This window comes from Ailuropoda melanoleuca, chromosome 11, assembly GCF_002007445.2.
Source record: "Ailuropoda melanoleuca isolate Jingjing chromosome 11, ASM200744v2, whole genome shotgun sequence".
Taxonomy (NCBI): Eukaryota; Metazoa; Chordata; class Mammalia; order Carnivora; family Ursidae; genus Ailuropoda; species Ailuropoda melanoleuca.
The window spans coordinates 14810310-14825932 of record NC_048228.1 but is presented as its reverse complement, the minus strand read 5'-3'; the positions used below and the strand labels follow the sequence as shown (position 1 = coordinate 14825932).

The following is a 15623-nucleotide window of genomic DNA, read 5'->3' as shown; positions in this document are numbered from 1 at the left end:
AAAAAAAAAAGCTAGCCATAGAAACTAGCCAAACAAAGCTAGCTTCTTTTTCCATATCCATGTGGAGCATATTTCTGCAATTCAATTCATTTAGCATCCTGAGACTATGGTTTTCTGTATGTGAAATTGTTCTTTGGCACAAAGAAAAGCCATGACTAATTCAAAGGAGGCCTATTTAGGTGGATCTTTTGAAGACTATACAGCAATTGAAAATACAGATAGAAAAACAAACTATTTTTCAAGAGAAAAAAATACATATCTACTGCTGAAGCCATGGTTATTCTTTTTATAAAAGATGTGTTTCATCTTTTATGCCTGTGCAGTTTCCCTCTATGCCAAAAGATTCCTCTATGATTCAGGATTAATGGACCAACTCAAATGAAAAAGAACAATGACAATTATACAAGGTTTCCCCAAACCCCCTCCAGTATATCCAGATGTCACACAAATTTATGTTTGGAATTTTCTGACCTGGTCAGGACAAACTGAATAGAAGATAGTAGTGTGTGTGGTATGCACAAATGTATGTGTGATTTTAAAACTATTTTTTTTTAAATGGACTCATTTTATATACAAAATCTTGACTTCAAACCAACTAAATTTCCAGATTATTTGGCTCTTTCAGTACCTTCCACTTTTACTATCACCAGGACTTCAACTTCAAAGAAAATTGCTCTATAAGATTTAACACATTTTCTCACTGCAGGTGTGTGCTTCCTCTAAGGCAGGGAACATAGTCTATTACTGGCCCACATGCTGAGGGACCAGCNGGCCCACATGCTGTGGGACCAGCAGAAATGTGGCAAATTTGGTAGAACCTGGGCAACAGGCAAAATAAAATCCTGTTAGCAGGTCTAGTGAACTTGGAACGTGTTCTGTCCCTCTAATAAATGTGGGTCTTATTTTTGTGGGGAGTGCTGAGTGTTGTTGCAAGTGCCTGTCATTTAAGTTATTGAAATTGTGAGAACAGAAGACTAGGTGGCTAAGACAAGATGCACTAGATGCAGACTCTTTCAACTTATTCATTAAAATCGTTAGTTCTGTTCCGCCCCCTCTTAAACACAAATCTATTAACATCAAGACTGGTGGAATGGTTACCAGGCTTCATGACACCTAAAGGTTGTAATATTTGTCACCTTGATTTTACAATACAATTAAGTTAAGATGGATTTAAACAAATGCATTTGTAGTACATTTGAAAATCCTGGGTTAAAAATAGGATCAGCTTAAATCTTCCCACATTCTAATTAACGTTTGCTTGGTCTTAGGAGCACGGCATTCCTACCGACATGGGCTACGCGGTGGCCCCTCACCATTCGGGCGTCTACCCTGTACACGTTCAGCTTTACGAGGCCTGGAAGAAGGTTTGGAACATTAGAATCACCAGCACTGAAGAATATCCACATCTGAAACCAGCTAGATACCGGAGAGGCTTCATCCACAAAAACATCATGGTGAGCTTCCTCCGGTATGCACAGGGTACAACTAATTCTTCCAGATTTACGTTCTTCATTTGAAGAAAGAACAAAAGAGCACAACATTGAGCACGCAACTATAGGAAAAGCTTCCTGCTGCAGGAATTATATTTATATCTAAGCAAAAGATGTTCTAATGAAAGTCACTTCTTTACAATTCTTCTAATATAAAATACCTTTTTTTTCTTCTGACACTACTACTATTAATGAGGAACTGATGTTAAAACACTAAAGAAATAATGTATCTGACTTGCAGATAATTTACAGAAGCTGTCATCTCTTCAAAAAGTTAATTTTTATGTAAAACTAAAACCAACTCTCTCTATATTAGCCAGGCTGCTCTTTTACAAGTCAAACTGTTCTTCTCTTTACCATTTCAGACCAAGCAAACAAACAAAAAACTCGACTATGTACAAGAAGCTATACCTGAAGTCCTGCATAATCACTAACAGATCATAACACAGACTACGAATGTAACAGACGATGTTAATTAAGACATTTACATCCACTGTCAAATTCTCTCCAAAGATTCCCTATTTTGTTTTTCCAATTGTGACACATGCATACTGTCAAGATATGTTATTATTATCTAATACTTCACGAGGCCTCCCAAAGGAACTAACCTACTTTTTTTCCCAAACTAGAAAATCCAGAGAGTACTGATGTTAGGAAAGGGCTTCCTAATCTAGACTCATCCTGGGAAGGAATTCCACACAGAACACTGTGAGGTGAGGCACTGTAACCCTCTGTCAGACTAAGTTTGACCAGATGTCTACGCTCTAGAATTAGGTGTAACTGACTTCTTTTCAGACAGCTTTCCAATGTGTGCAAAAATTACAGAATGGATAATGACATTTAACTTGGGTCAACTCCCATCTTGACTTTTTTCTCAATAAAAACTGTTGTAAATGCTAGAGGGGGATATAGTGGCTCTATTTTATCCCAGTCTGCCCTTCCTCCTTACTGGAAATAAACTCACTATGCCTCAAGCTTCCAGCCTTTTGACCAAAGAGAGTTTAGGAGACCTGGGTTATAATTTAAGAGTATTCAATACTTTCCTGCCATTTTAAAATCATATGCAGTCTTAGTAGAATAGTGAACTTAAGTCTCTAAGGACTTTTTTAAATGTTGTCCTCTTTTGTTTCTGTTTCTGTTTGTACTGCCAGAAAATTTGCTTGGCTGTGTCCTATGCGATATCTTCATTTTTTGTTTCCCCTGAAAACATATTTTACCTGTATTATAAATGCATGAATCTTACAGGTAATAAAGGCTCTAGCAGATTTCTTGTTTTGATGGAACTGTCCCTATGGCTCCAGTTTTGCAGCAATCCAAAAAAACCCTCTATATTTGCTTTGTGGGCTCTTGGATGAGAATTTCCAAGTGGGAAATTCTCAGCAGGCAGTTGATTATGCAGTAAAAGAGACAGAACATGGCTTGGAGTCATCCAAATAGAGATGCAAGTTAAGACCACAAGAGCCAATATGGCTTCCTAGGAAGAGAATGAAAAGGAACAAAATCACACCCATATTTTGTTCTATGAGATGACGAAAACTTTTTTTTTTATACTCATGAATCAAATTCCAAAGGCCTTAAATGAAACTCATTTCTTCCCTTCAACCCAGCTATTATTGATCCTGCTAGTCCTAATTCAGTTCTGCAATTCGAACATCATGCTGGCCACTACCTTCTAACTTCCAGTCTCTACATTCCATCAGAAATTCCTTTATAAAAAATTTTTATTTCCCTTAGTTTCCCACAGCCTAATTCGCTGCCTTGATTTCATGTGTTAACTATGCTGCTGGTTCCTACTTTGTTTATAGCTTCCATTTACCCCCCCACACACACGCTACAGCCTATCCCACAGATGGTGCCAATCTTTTATTCTTTTTAAAACACTGCCTTCCTAACCTTGATACTTCCAATTATCTCCACACCCCTTAACTTGCTCTTCAGGTACCTGAAAACAGTTTAGACTAAATCTACCTTTCCATCTTCTAATTTCCTATAGCTAATACTCAGTCCAGCCAAAATGTTCTAAAACAGTATTGCCGTGTCCAAGTCTTTGTCATTTATTCTACCTTGAAAGACTTTCTGACCACTCTCTACGTATTCTTATTCCCTTTATTCCTCAATATCAAGTCCATATCCTATAATTTAATGTAAAGCACCTTGCTGTGTAACAGCTGAGCAGGTAACTCAGGCCTACTCTTCTGTGAACTCCCCTAACAGATCATCTTGTAACTCCACTAAGCATATAAAAGCCTACTACATTTCAAGGTGTTTGTGCCCTAATCAGAGTCTCTGAGTTTCCAGTCCTAGTGCATTGTCTGCTGGACAAATTTGATCTTCATTCAGTAAGAAATTAAGGAAAAACCGGGACTCTCTACCCTAACCCATGGTTGTTAAATGTGACTCTCTGGAGAAAGCCAGAGACCTCTAAGCAATTAGACTACAGATCCTGATTATCTACTTTCTGTTCCTAATGGAGATGCCCATGGATAAAAATTCCCATTAGTCCGGCTGCCAGCCTCCTACGTGGTCTTTACTGGTGGCTCCTAGAAGCATTTGTTGACAGCTGCTCCAGGTTTAGGTCTTCAGTATAGGATACTGGCTTCAGGTCCCATGGGTCAAGATTCTTGTTGATTACAGCTTTCTTAACCATCTCCCAGTTATTGTCAGCAGGGTTTCCATAGTCTCCTCAATGTCTCAAACTTTAAATTTGATAGTATTACACTCCCAGAACCAGTTCTAGGGGGCAGTCCATAGCAAAATACCTAAAACAACAACAACAACACCTTTCTCATTCCTTCTGTAATACAAGAGAGCTATTTCAAGGAACATGTTCAGTGTCGTGTAGCATTGAGTTCAGTGAGCCAGACAATGGACTATGACCCTGTCACATTCTAAGCACTCCTCAGCCTCCTAAGGTGGTCCACGGGGGATCCGCATGATCATCCTAGGGCTCCTGGTAGCTATTATCCTCTCAGCAGGCGCAATCCTTCCGAGAGTTTCAGGGTAAAGCCCTTGCACTTCCTCTTCTCTGTGTTCAAACTCAAATAATTTGAGAAATAGACAAAACTCAAATTTCTTTCCTCTTCTCTCTCCATTTTGCATAGAATTGGTGAAGCAATCAAGTCCCAAAGACAGCTCTTTATGTTTCTATAGCTTTTCTTTTTTTTTTTTAAGATTTTTATTTATTTATTCCACAGAGATAGAGACAGCCAGCGAGAGAGGGAACACAAGCAGGGGGAGTGGGAGAGGAAGAAGCAGGCTCATAGCAGAAGAGCCCGATGTGGGGCTCGATTCCATAACGCCGGGATCATGCCCTGGGCTGAAGGCAGACGCTTAACCANGTAGGGAGAGGAAGAAGCAGGCTCATAGCAGAAGAGCCCGATGTGGGGCTCGATTCCATAACGCCGGGATCATGCCCTGGGCTGAAGGCAGACGCTTAACCACTGTGCCACCCAGGCGCCCCGTGTTTCTATAGTTTTTCAACCAAGATATTCAAACTGAATCCCAAAAGTAACTCAGAATCATGCACTTTCAGAATGTAAAACTAACCTAGCATTTAATCACATGTGGGGGATTTCATTATTTAGCTTTGGGGTATTTCTCTTTATTCTGATATACTTTAAATTCTTCAAGAGTAGAAAGAATATATCTTTGTGTTCTACCACATGGACTTACATAGCATTGAGTATGTATTTGTTTAAAAAAATGAATAAATGCTGTATAAAGCTTTGATTTCCAGGAAAACGATATTTTCATGAATTGTTAGGGAATATATTTAATTCAGTTAGAATATCTTTGCACTGGGTTCTTGTTTGCCATTGATTTTGTGCATAACATTGTAAGAAAGTGTGGTACTTTTAAACGTAAACATCACCAGAGCTAATACTCGGCAATAAATTGAAGTTCTTTTAACTATTTCATCAAGATAGAATAGCTCCCAAGGATATTTGACCAATTTTCAAAAATAAATAGGATATATAAAGTTTTGATTTACACAGCAGTGTATGATATACTGATTAAGCTAAGAATTGTGGTTTTTGTAAGAAAAGTTTCAAGGACTAGACTGAAATTTATTATAATACAGAAACTAAAGGAAAAGAACTGGAATATTTGTAGAGGGTTGCAAAGCAGGAGAAGTCCTAGGTAGGTAATATTTTGAAAGCACTTACTGAGCTACATGTGCTTTAAGAATAAAGACAGAAAAAATGAAGCTCAGTTTCCTGAGGACAATAAGCAGAAGACTTGTATATTTAAGATTCTGTAAGCTTGTAGCTCTCCAAAGCATCTTCATTAATTGTCTACTACTGCAAGTACATAGTGAGAAACACAGGTCATTATGAAGTCATTATATAAGATTTAGCTAAAGACTGTACCATCCTGCACAGCATTCACACTTTCTTTTACAATTGCACTGTTATTTTACCAGAAAAGCTGTAAGAATTGGGGGAAAAAAATATCCTTATCACAAATGTGTATAATTGAAACAAGTAATGCCTTTCATATACAAAGGATGAAAATAAGGTTTTTTCCTAAGTGGTGTTTTATCATTTTGTTTATGATGGTTTATAAAAATTAATAATCAAAAGCAAACTCTCTTTTTAACTTTTGGAACTGGCAGGCTTCAGACTTAAAATTTGGGGCAGTAGTCCTTCCAGACTAGAGAAGACACTATGATTTGTGTCTCAAATATTTGTTCTAATTTAAAATGTCATTTTTTTAATTTAAATTCAATTAGCCAATTTATAGTACATAATTAGTCTCAGATGTAGAATTCAGTAATTTATCAGTTGCATATGACACCCAGCGCTCATCACATCACGTACCCTCCTTAATGCCCATCACCCAGTTATCCCCCCCATCCACCTCCCCTCCAACAACCCTCAGTTTGTTTCCTATAGTTAAGAGTCTTTCATGGTTTTTCTCCCTCTCTGATGACTTACTATTCTGTTTTCCCTCCCTTCCCCTATGGTCCTCTGCCCTGTTTCTTATATTCCATATGTGAGTGAAACCATATGATAATTGTCTTTCTCTGATTGACTTATTTCACTCAGCATAATATCATCATTTCTTAAGAATTTCATTAATAACTGACTTCATTTTCTAGTGCATGTGTAGAATTTGGCAGAAAATATTATCCTTAAAATTTTTGCCTACTAGATTACAGGGTAGACAATTCCAATATTTTTAAAGTCTCATTTTCACTTCTTTTTTATTTCTTAAGATGCTGGAACATACTAGGCTTCGTAGCAGCAGGACTGACTTGGAGATTTAAAATAGATAAGTGTCTAAAATAATTCAAAGTCTATCTTAGTTTTAAAATATTTCTTCAACTTTCTTCAGTATTCCTTCTGTACTGATGTCATTCTTGCTTTCCCAGAGTATGAAGGATTTTCTGGGTCTTAGTTAAGAGTTGAATAATGACACCAGTATGTGCATCAACTTCCATGAGAAAAAACCCAAGTTTCAACAAATTAATTGGTTGAAGGAACTTCTTCTTTATTTGTTTACTCTTCCTTCAGGTTCTTCCAAGACAAACCTGTGGGCTTTTCACTCACACAATTTTCTACAAAGAATATCCAGGAGGTCCCAAAGAGCTGGACAAGAGTATCCAAGGAGGTGAACTTTTCTTCACTGTGGTTCTCAATCCAGTAAGTACTTTGAGTTATTCTAAAAAAAAAAAAAGAAAGAAAGAAAGAAAGAAAGAAAGAAAGAAAGAAAGAAAGAAAAGAAAAGAAATGATGAAAAATGACAGGGTGGCTGAAAATTACTCTGACAAAAAGGCCAGAGTTTGGGTAGTTTCAGCCAAATCAATATGAAGTTCTAGCTCCAAAACAGAAAAAAATTCAATGGAACCACATCTAGAGATGGAGGCAAACTCCTTCTACAAGTAGCAGGAACTTATGACATGAGGAACTTATGGAAAGCCAAGAAAGTGCTCCAGAACCTCCTTTGCATTGAAAAGTTTTCAGAATTCAGAGATTTCTTGCTTTTATGGAGAACAATATATTTTTTAAGTTTTTATTTAAATTCCAGTCAACATACAGCATAATGTTCGTTTCAGATGTATAATACAGTGATTCAACACTTCCATACAACACGTGACGCTCATCACCCGATGCCACCTCCCCTCTGGTAACCGTCAGTGTGTTCTCTAAAGTTAAGAGTTTGTTTCTTGGTTTGCCTCTCTCTCTTTTCTTTCCCTTTGCTTGTTTGTTTTGTTTCTTAAATTCCACATATGAGTGAAATCATATGGTATTCGTCTTTTTCTGACTAACTTATTTCACTTCACACATCATTGCAAATGGCAAGACTCCATACCTTTTTATGGCTGAGTAATATTCCATTAAATATATGCCACATCTTCTTTATCCATTCATCAGTCGGTGGACACTTGGGCTGTTTCTGTAATTCGGCTATTGTAGATAATACTGCTACAAATACTGTGGTGCATGTATCCCTTTGAATTAGTGTTTTTATATTCTTTGGGTTAATACCTAGCAGTACAGTTGCTGGATCAGAGGGTAGTTTTATTTTTAACTGTTTAAGGAATCTCCATTCTGTTTTCCAGAGTACCTGCACCAGTTTGCATCCCATCAATAGTGCGAGAGGGTTCTTCTTTCTCCACATCCTCACCAACACCTGCTGTTCCTTATTTTGTTGATTGCAGCCAGGTGTGAGGTGACATCTCATGTAGCTTTGTTTTGTATTTCCCTGATGATTAGTGATGATGAGCATCTCTTCCTGTGTCTGTAAGCCATCTGTATGTCTTCTTTATATAAAGAATTTATAAAACTCAACACCCAAAAGATGAATAATCCAGTTAAAAATGGGTAGAAGACATAAAGACACATTTTTCCAGAGAACAAGATTTTTCACCTGTAAAACTCTTATTCCCACTGTGGACCAGTTTTCTCATTTAGGTGACCATTAACACTATTATTCTTTTTTCTCCCTTCCTATTTAAAGTAAAGGTATAAGCAAAATGGAAGAGGAATTAGATAAGCAAATATGGTCATTTTGGATACATTTCTGTGAGATCTTGTCTTGCTAGGTCTCAGGCTGGGCAGAGCAGCCTGCTTAATTGGCTTCTGCTCTTCTTCCTTCACTTAATACTTTTGTGCCAACTCCACAATGAACCATTTGCGCGTATATCTGCCTTAGGCAAGTATTATAAAGTTGTGTAGAGAAAGACAAACTAATTGAAGTAAGGTGTATAAGGAGAAGAAGGGATTTTATTTCCCTTCTGAATATCACTAACATAAAAAATAAAATTAGGTTTATTTATCAGATGTATGGTTTGCCCCTGGCATTAGCAATATTCAAGATGAAAAAGTGTAATTTTCCAAATAGGAAAAAAGTCTATTAGCATAAAAGTTGAAGAAGATAGAAATAAAGAGAATAAAATTTGAAAAGTCACTCTGTATCCTAATTTTACAGGTCTTACAAATAAAATTACAGGTATTTTTCATCATCGTCTTGTATTTAATGACTATATTTATTTCTCGGCTTCTAGAAAATGAGATTAGAAAGGGTGGTAATTCATCTTTGGGAAAAATCAGCCTGTGTATCCAAAAATCGAGATGATTTCAGGTAGCATGCCATTTTGCCTTTTGGAAGTTTATCAATCTTCATACCCCCAAAATATAAATAATTATGATTTATGCATCAGAAATAATCTGATTTTTCTAACATTTCTATTCTCTACAAATGGAAGCATCTTTGGAATCATCTCTTCTGGCTTACTTCTCTCTGTCTCTCTTTTTATTTTAAATTCAGCCAGTAATACACAGGTAAAAGAGATAAACCAATACTTGATTATGAACTAAAGACTAAGTTAAAATATTCTCAATATGTTAACATTTTACCAGTAATTTTAAGACCCTTTATTTGTAAAGTATACAATTCTTATGTTTTATATTTCCTTTCATCATAGAGCAATAGGAATATGAACAGATAATCATTTATTTGATTTTTTTTTTCTTACAGTGTGAGCTGGGGCCGGGGTGGGAGGAGGGCAAAGGGAAAGGGAGAGAAGGAATCTTAAGCAGACTCCACGCCCAGCCAGAGCCCAGCTTGAGGCTTGATCTCATGACCCTGACATCATGACCTGAGCCAAAATCAAGAGTTGTCACTTAACTGACTGACACCGAGGTGGCCCCTATTTGATTCTTTTCCCAATAGTTGCTTTGGTGCTTAAGAAATTCCTANGCTTGATCTCATGACCCTGACATCATGACCTGAGCCAAAATCAAGAGTTGTCACTTAACTGACTGAGCCACCCAGGTGGCCCCTATTTGATTCTTTTCCCAATAGTTGCTTTGGTGCTTNAAAAAAGAAATTCCTAGTGGTATTATAATTTCAGAACTTTCTAGATGAAATTAGTTTCATTTAACATGAAAAAAATTTTGATATTAGATCATTCACATACAACAGATTTTTAAGAAATGTTTTTCACTATTTCAAAACCAAATTATTTTCTTAAATAAAAATCTTGCAGTAAAGCCTTATGAATCTTGGATACTAATTTGAGCTAAATTAGCTGAGCAAATGCTTTAAATATTTAGCAAATCTTGCTACTTTTCAGGCCAAATATAGATAATATTTGGCAATTTTGTTTGTCTTGATGAGAAGATCCACAGGGGATAAAGGGGAGAAAAAAACTTTTTCAGAAAACTTGTGCTTTCCTGATTCAGAAAACTTTCAGTAGACAATTACTTTCAGATAAATGCTGGAATTCAAAATTGACAGATCCTTGTCAGACACCATACAATAGGGAAGGAATCCAAATTAATTTCATCTGACATGCCAACTCCAATTTTTTGGAAGCAACTGTAGTTCCCTGGAGTTTTCTGGTTGAGAAGCCCACTGCTAAGACTCAGCCCAAGTCTCACCCAAGGGAAGACTCCTAGCATTAGTTAGTGATGTTTGCCTTGCAGAACAGAGTGAGGAGGAGTGACCCGTTTCCCTTGAATTCTCCATCCCAAAATTACACGTTTGGGTAAAGCTTGTGTTAAAATTAAGAGAGGTCCAGGTGCAGTGAGGCATGCTACTAATTTGGCAGCTGGCACTTTTTTTTAGGTCAGAACGAGAATGAGAAAACCTTGATGGAATCAAAGTAGATATTAGCTGTAGGAAAGATATGAAATTTAATTATAGTAGATTTGAACGATAACCATTATAAGCTTAAGTAATACCCCAGTCCTTGATTAGAAGTGCCATTTTCTGAGAATGCTGAATAAGTTTTCCAACATACAAAAAGGTATATGTGTGCTGGAAACATACCAATATCTCTTAAATATATTCAAATACACTTGAGTTGAAAATGAAAATATAAACAGGACTTCAAGTAACATATTTTAAGAGCTTCCTGCCCACATGTCAGCATAATATCAAGGTGCTACAGTAAGTTTTGCCACTATCGGGGTGAGAGGTAGCTGCAACAGAGTACCTCCCAGAGTTAAACTTGAAGAGATCACAGCAAAGACAGCTAGAGTAACACTCTAGTCTGAAATACTCTACTGTTACCAAAATATTTTTTATTGCTTAAAGAAAAAAGTGCCGACCAAATAAATTTAATACAGATAAAAACAAATATTAGCACTGTCTGAGACAAAACCTCAGCCTTCTCCAAATGATATTTCCAGTATCACAGGCCTAGACCCCTCTGACGTAGGTTGGATACAGAGATTTTGGTTAATATGTTGAATTTGGAAGTTTAGGTACAGTTGGGAGGTGGGCCCATCAGTCTATCTGATCCTAGGACCACTAAGAAATTAAGAATTCTTTTCTTTTTTGTAGGTGTTTGTTTCTAAACTCACCCAGTGACTTCTTAATTATAGTTAACTTTCCTATAAAAAAAGAATATGTTGATCATAAGAACTTGTACTAACTAGAACTGTAATTTACAGTGCAATTTTATAACCTTTCAATTGGTGAATACTTACCATGTAACCTACCTACCAGGAGAAGATTCCCTCTAACTGTACATATTCTAATATTTCAGTTCCTCCATAATTTACAATTTCCCATTTTAAACTAATAAATGACATTCTGGCCTTATTTATTAATTTCATGGTCTTTGCTAATTTCATTCTACCACTAAAAAATGGGAGCTCTCTGTCAGTATACTGAATCAGGTTTTGGAGCCCATCAGGCTAAGTAACAGATCCTGAAGTGTTTACTGATTGATTCAGGAGGGTAATGAGAGTTACTTTACAGATATATCAGAGGAGAGAGCCACTAGAATTATCCTGGAGTCACTGTTATCTATAGACACACAAGCACAAAATTTCTACAAACATATAACATACCCACAAATACTCCTGATCAATTCACGGTGCTACACATACCTCATATATCCTTTTAAAAAGAGTCTACTAGAAGGGTATTAAAAAACTGAAACTTATGAAGATAACAAAAAATATTCATTGACAATGACTACACTGCCCTCAACAAGTGGAATCCTATAAATATATGACAGATACACAAAAGGAACTAGTAAGAGTATACTGTCCATTTTAACATGAATTTCCAGTTCCACCTATCTTAAGAAGATACAAAAATACCTAACTAGTGTGACAAATGGGATAGTCCTGGATTAGACATGATTGTTCATGTGGGAGCCATATTATTTTGTATGGCTCTGCAAAAAAGATGTCACCTTCCTGCTCCAATGTTCTTATTTCTAATTACAAATTGTTCTGAGTCTTTGCTTATGCTTTTATTCAATAAACAGATGCTAGGTGTTCATTCATTAACAATCGATATCTGTGGGACACTTGGCCTCCCTTAAACATACTTGATAATAAAGTCAGTGCTTGCTTCACTTATTAATCCAAAAGAGTCATGAAATTCATGCTCTTACCACACTTGCTTGGGATTCAAGTGGAGCACAAACCCTGACAGCATAGCAAAATTATACTTCCTTCGTCAAACTGTTAAACATCCCATACAAACAGTAGATAATCTACATGTCCATATTTTATTAAATACTTTTTGTCTCTGTGTTTCTCAATTTGACATAGCATCCATCCACTATACCCTCTGTACCCTCCTACCCAAATCCCTAAAAGCTGAATCTACATTGTTTTTCTCCAATTAAAGAAAAATCATAAACATGGATGCAAAAAGAATGAGTATCTTAAACTGGGAATAACATATTTGAGTGGATTACAATGAAAGAAAAGCAAAATTCACACAAGATAGCTGTATATATAGAAATTAACCCACATTGAAAAATATTTTTAAAACTATACTTTACATGAGTAGGGGTTATGTGTGCTTATCTATAAAATTCATTTAAAAGGAAGCAACTTTTTTTCCTAATGGGAAATTTTGTTTCTTTCCTTTCTTATTTATTAATCCTACAAAAAATTGTAAGGATAATAGAAAACCCATGATTAAAAATTAAATAAATGATAATAATAACAACTTTGGATAGTAGAAAAATGATTCCTGAACATGCCTAAAAATGAGTATAACCTAAGACACTTGATTAAAAAAAAGAAAAATCCAAACTTTAATGCATCAGAATCTCTTGGAAACAGTTTGGGGGACCTGAATACTCATCATGAGCTTTAGTTGATTCTTATAATCAGGCAGATTTGGGAACTATTACAAAGGAAGAAAATGGAGAAATATTGTGGGTAATCAAAGATTACCAAAAACTGCTATGGAAACCATGGACCTAAGATCAAGGTATCAGAATTGGAAATGAACTCAAATCTGCAGTAGGATTTAAAAAGCAATGAGAATAAATGTTTTTCTGAGGGAACAGAGAACTCTAAGTTGAACTGGAGTTTAAAGTAGAGGTAACTACTGTTTATCTTTCAAAGCTTAGCTTAGAGATCACCTTCCTCAAGAAAGTTCCTCTACTCTGGCCCCGCCTTGTGTTCCCATAGCATCTCCTACAGACTCTCTCCAAGTATTTATTACCTTATACTGTAATTGTGGGTTTGCTGTTAGTCTGTTTGCTTCTTGTGGTAGACAATGTGTCTTTCATCTCCAAAACCATTCCCATGTTTAAACATGATGCCTCGTACCTCATTTTTACTTAACATATGTTAAGAAAGAGAGATGGACTTTTCTAATGACCTGATGTGGGAAAAAAAGACAATGAATCTAGAAGGAAAGGAAATCTGGGTGCTGGTAAGATAGTTCTCAAATCAAAAGCATACCAAGAACCTGTTTTGTGAGTTGGCTGGTGCTGAATTACATAGTTATATACTGTGCTTCATGTATGTAATTGTCTCTTCTCTATAGAGAATTGTTTTTGTTGAGTTCCTCCAGTTGTAAGGATGAGAGACTCACTCAGGTTACCCCAAGTAATGGGTGTGTTGTCTGCAGAAAGCTGAACAACCAGGGCCCATGGACCTGAAGGGTTCTTCTGAGTCTAAGGCAATTCTAGGGTCCATAAAAATTAGAATTACGAATTTTGATCTTGCCTTGCTGCTTTAGTATGAGCACACAAAGCTTCTCTGTCCAAATGTCTCTTCTACTACAGACTCTATATGTCTTCTCTGCTAGTGCTGCTTGTTTATGGCTTCCACTAAAATAAAATTTAAAAATCATAAATGAATGAACTTAGTTGACAAAACAGGGGGGATGGGGTACCAGTAAAGCAAATTATGTTTCCCCATAGTAGAATACATTCAGCTGTTAAAAACATTATGTTATCTTATTTATGACCTATCAGGGATAGAATTAATATTTACTCAGTTCCAGTTGTTCTCTATCTGTAAGTCTCATATGTCACCTAACACCTACCTCACCACATGATTAAGTTTACATCTTTTTTTCTATATAAGGAGACATTCTTACGGGAATGATCTATGTGTGTTTCATTTTTGTGCTTCCTACTGTGTCTAGATCAATCTCTTGAATCTAATAAGAGGTCACTAAATTTTTTTAAATAATTGACTTAATGCATGACTAGTTATGTCTTAGGGCACATCGCTTGACTCATGGTATATCCAACTGTGAATAATAATAAGACTTGCTTTAGCAAAACCACATTCTGGGAGATTCTCTGCTTGCAAGTAAGTGAAATTCATGATCCAGGAAATTTTTAACTGACCCTTAATGGTGGTAGGTTTTCACAAGTGATGATGAATTAGCCTGACATGGAACAGTGGACAATTAAAGCTGAAAAGAGCCACAAAGTTTATCTATTCGATCACCTAATTTTAGGCTCAAGATCATTTCCTGTAGTATTCTGTTGAGAACCCTGATTTTCTTGACTCTGAGTTCAGTGGTTCTACCAACATTCTGCTTCTGCATTCTTGGTTAAAATGGCTTAATGTGATGCATATTACTTTCAATGTGACTCAGTTACTTGGTACCAAAAAAATGTGTGAATGGTTTAAAATTTCCAGCCATTTTCTAGGAAAAAGGAACCCATCTCCCTGTTGAGTAACAAACAACGACAAAAAAAAAAGTGCTTTGGGGAGCTGAGTTCAAGATGGTGGCATAGCAAGATCCTGAACTCATCTCCTCCCATGGACATGACAAATCTGCAACTACATATAGAATAATTCCTTCTGAAAGGGACCTAAAAATAGAATGAACAGAGCCTCCACAACAGAGGATAAAAGGGTAGCAACAAGAGGGGAAACAGAAGCAGAGACATGGATTCTTGAGGGAATAAAAACACACCCCAGCCACAGCAAGTCACAATCAAGAGGGATATGAAGGGTACAGAACTTCTCCCTGAAGAGTGACAGATCAAAACTCCACATCAGGCATTCCAACCCTTATATCCTGCTCAGGAGACACAAGCCCCCCCCCCAAAAAAAAACAGGCTTTGAAAATCAATGGGAATTATGTTCAGGAAAATTACAAAACTGTGGAGAATGGAAAACCTGCTCTTAAAAGGCTTGTGTGTAAACTCACTTGACCCAGAAACCAGCCCAAAACACCCAATTTGTAAAGCACATAGATGATAGATAAAGAGGACTCATTTACAAACCTTAAAACATCCACTGGAGAGGCAGGACAGCAGGGACTCTCCTCAGGGACGAAGACATTTCTCCAAAGAAGATGTACAGGCACAGGCCAGCAGGCACATGGATAGATGCTCAATATCACTAACACTAGAGAAATGGAAATCAAAACCATAGTGAGATATCACCGAACCCC

The 15623-nt window shown here is 36.6% G+C and overlaps 1 protein-coding gene across 8 annotated transcripts in view; it reads left to right on the top strand.

The window, feature by feature from the left end:
* The window catches only part of NDST3 (N-deacetylase and N-sulfotransferase 3), a 190403-nt gene that overhangs the window by 93434 nt on the left and 81346 nt on the right, over positions 1-15623 (top strand). For all 8 annotated transcript variants that reach the window (XM_002918488.4, XM_034671411.1, XM_034671412.1 and 5 more), the window contains 2 exons: positions 1269-1454; positions 7007-7135. In XM_002918488.4, the coding sequence (XP_002918534.1) occupies positions 1269-1454; positions 7007-7135 (315 nt within the window). The remainder of the gene's footprint in view (positions 1-1268; positions 1455-7006; positions 7136-15623) is intronic.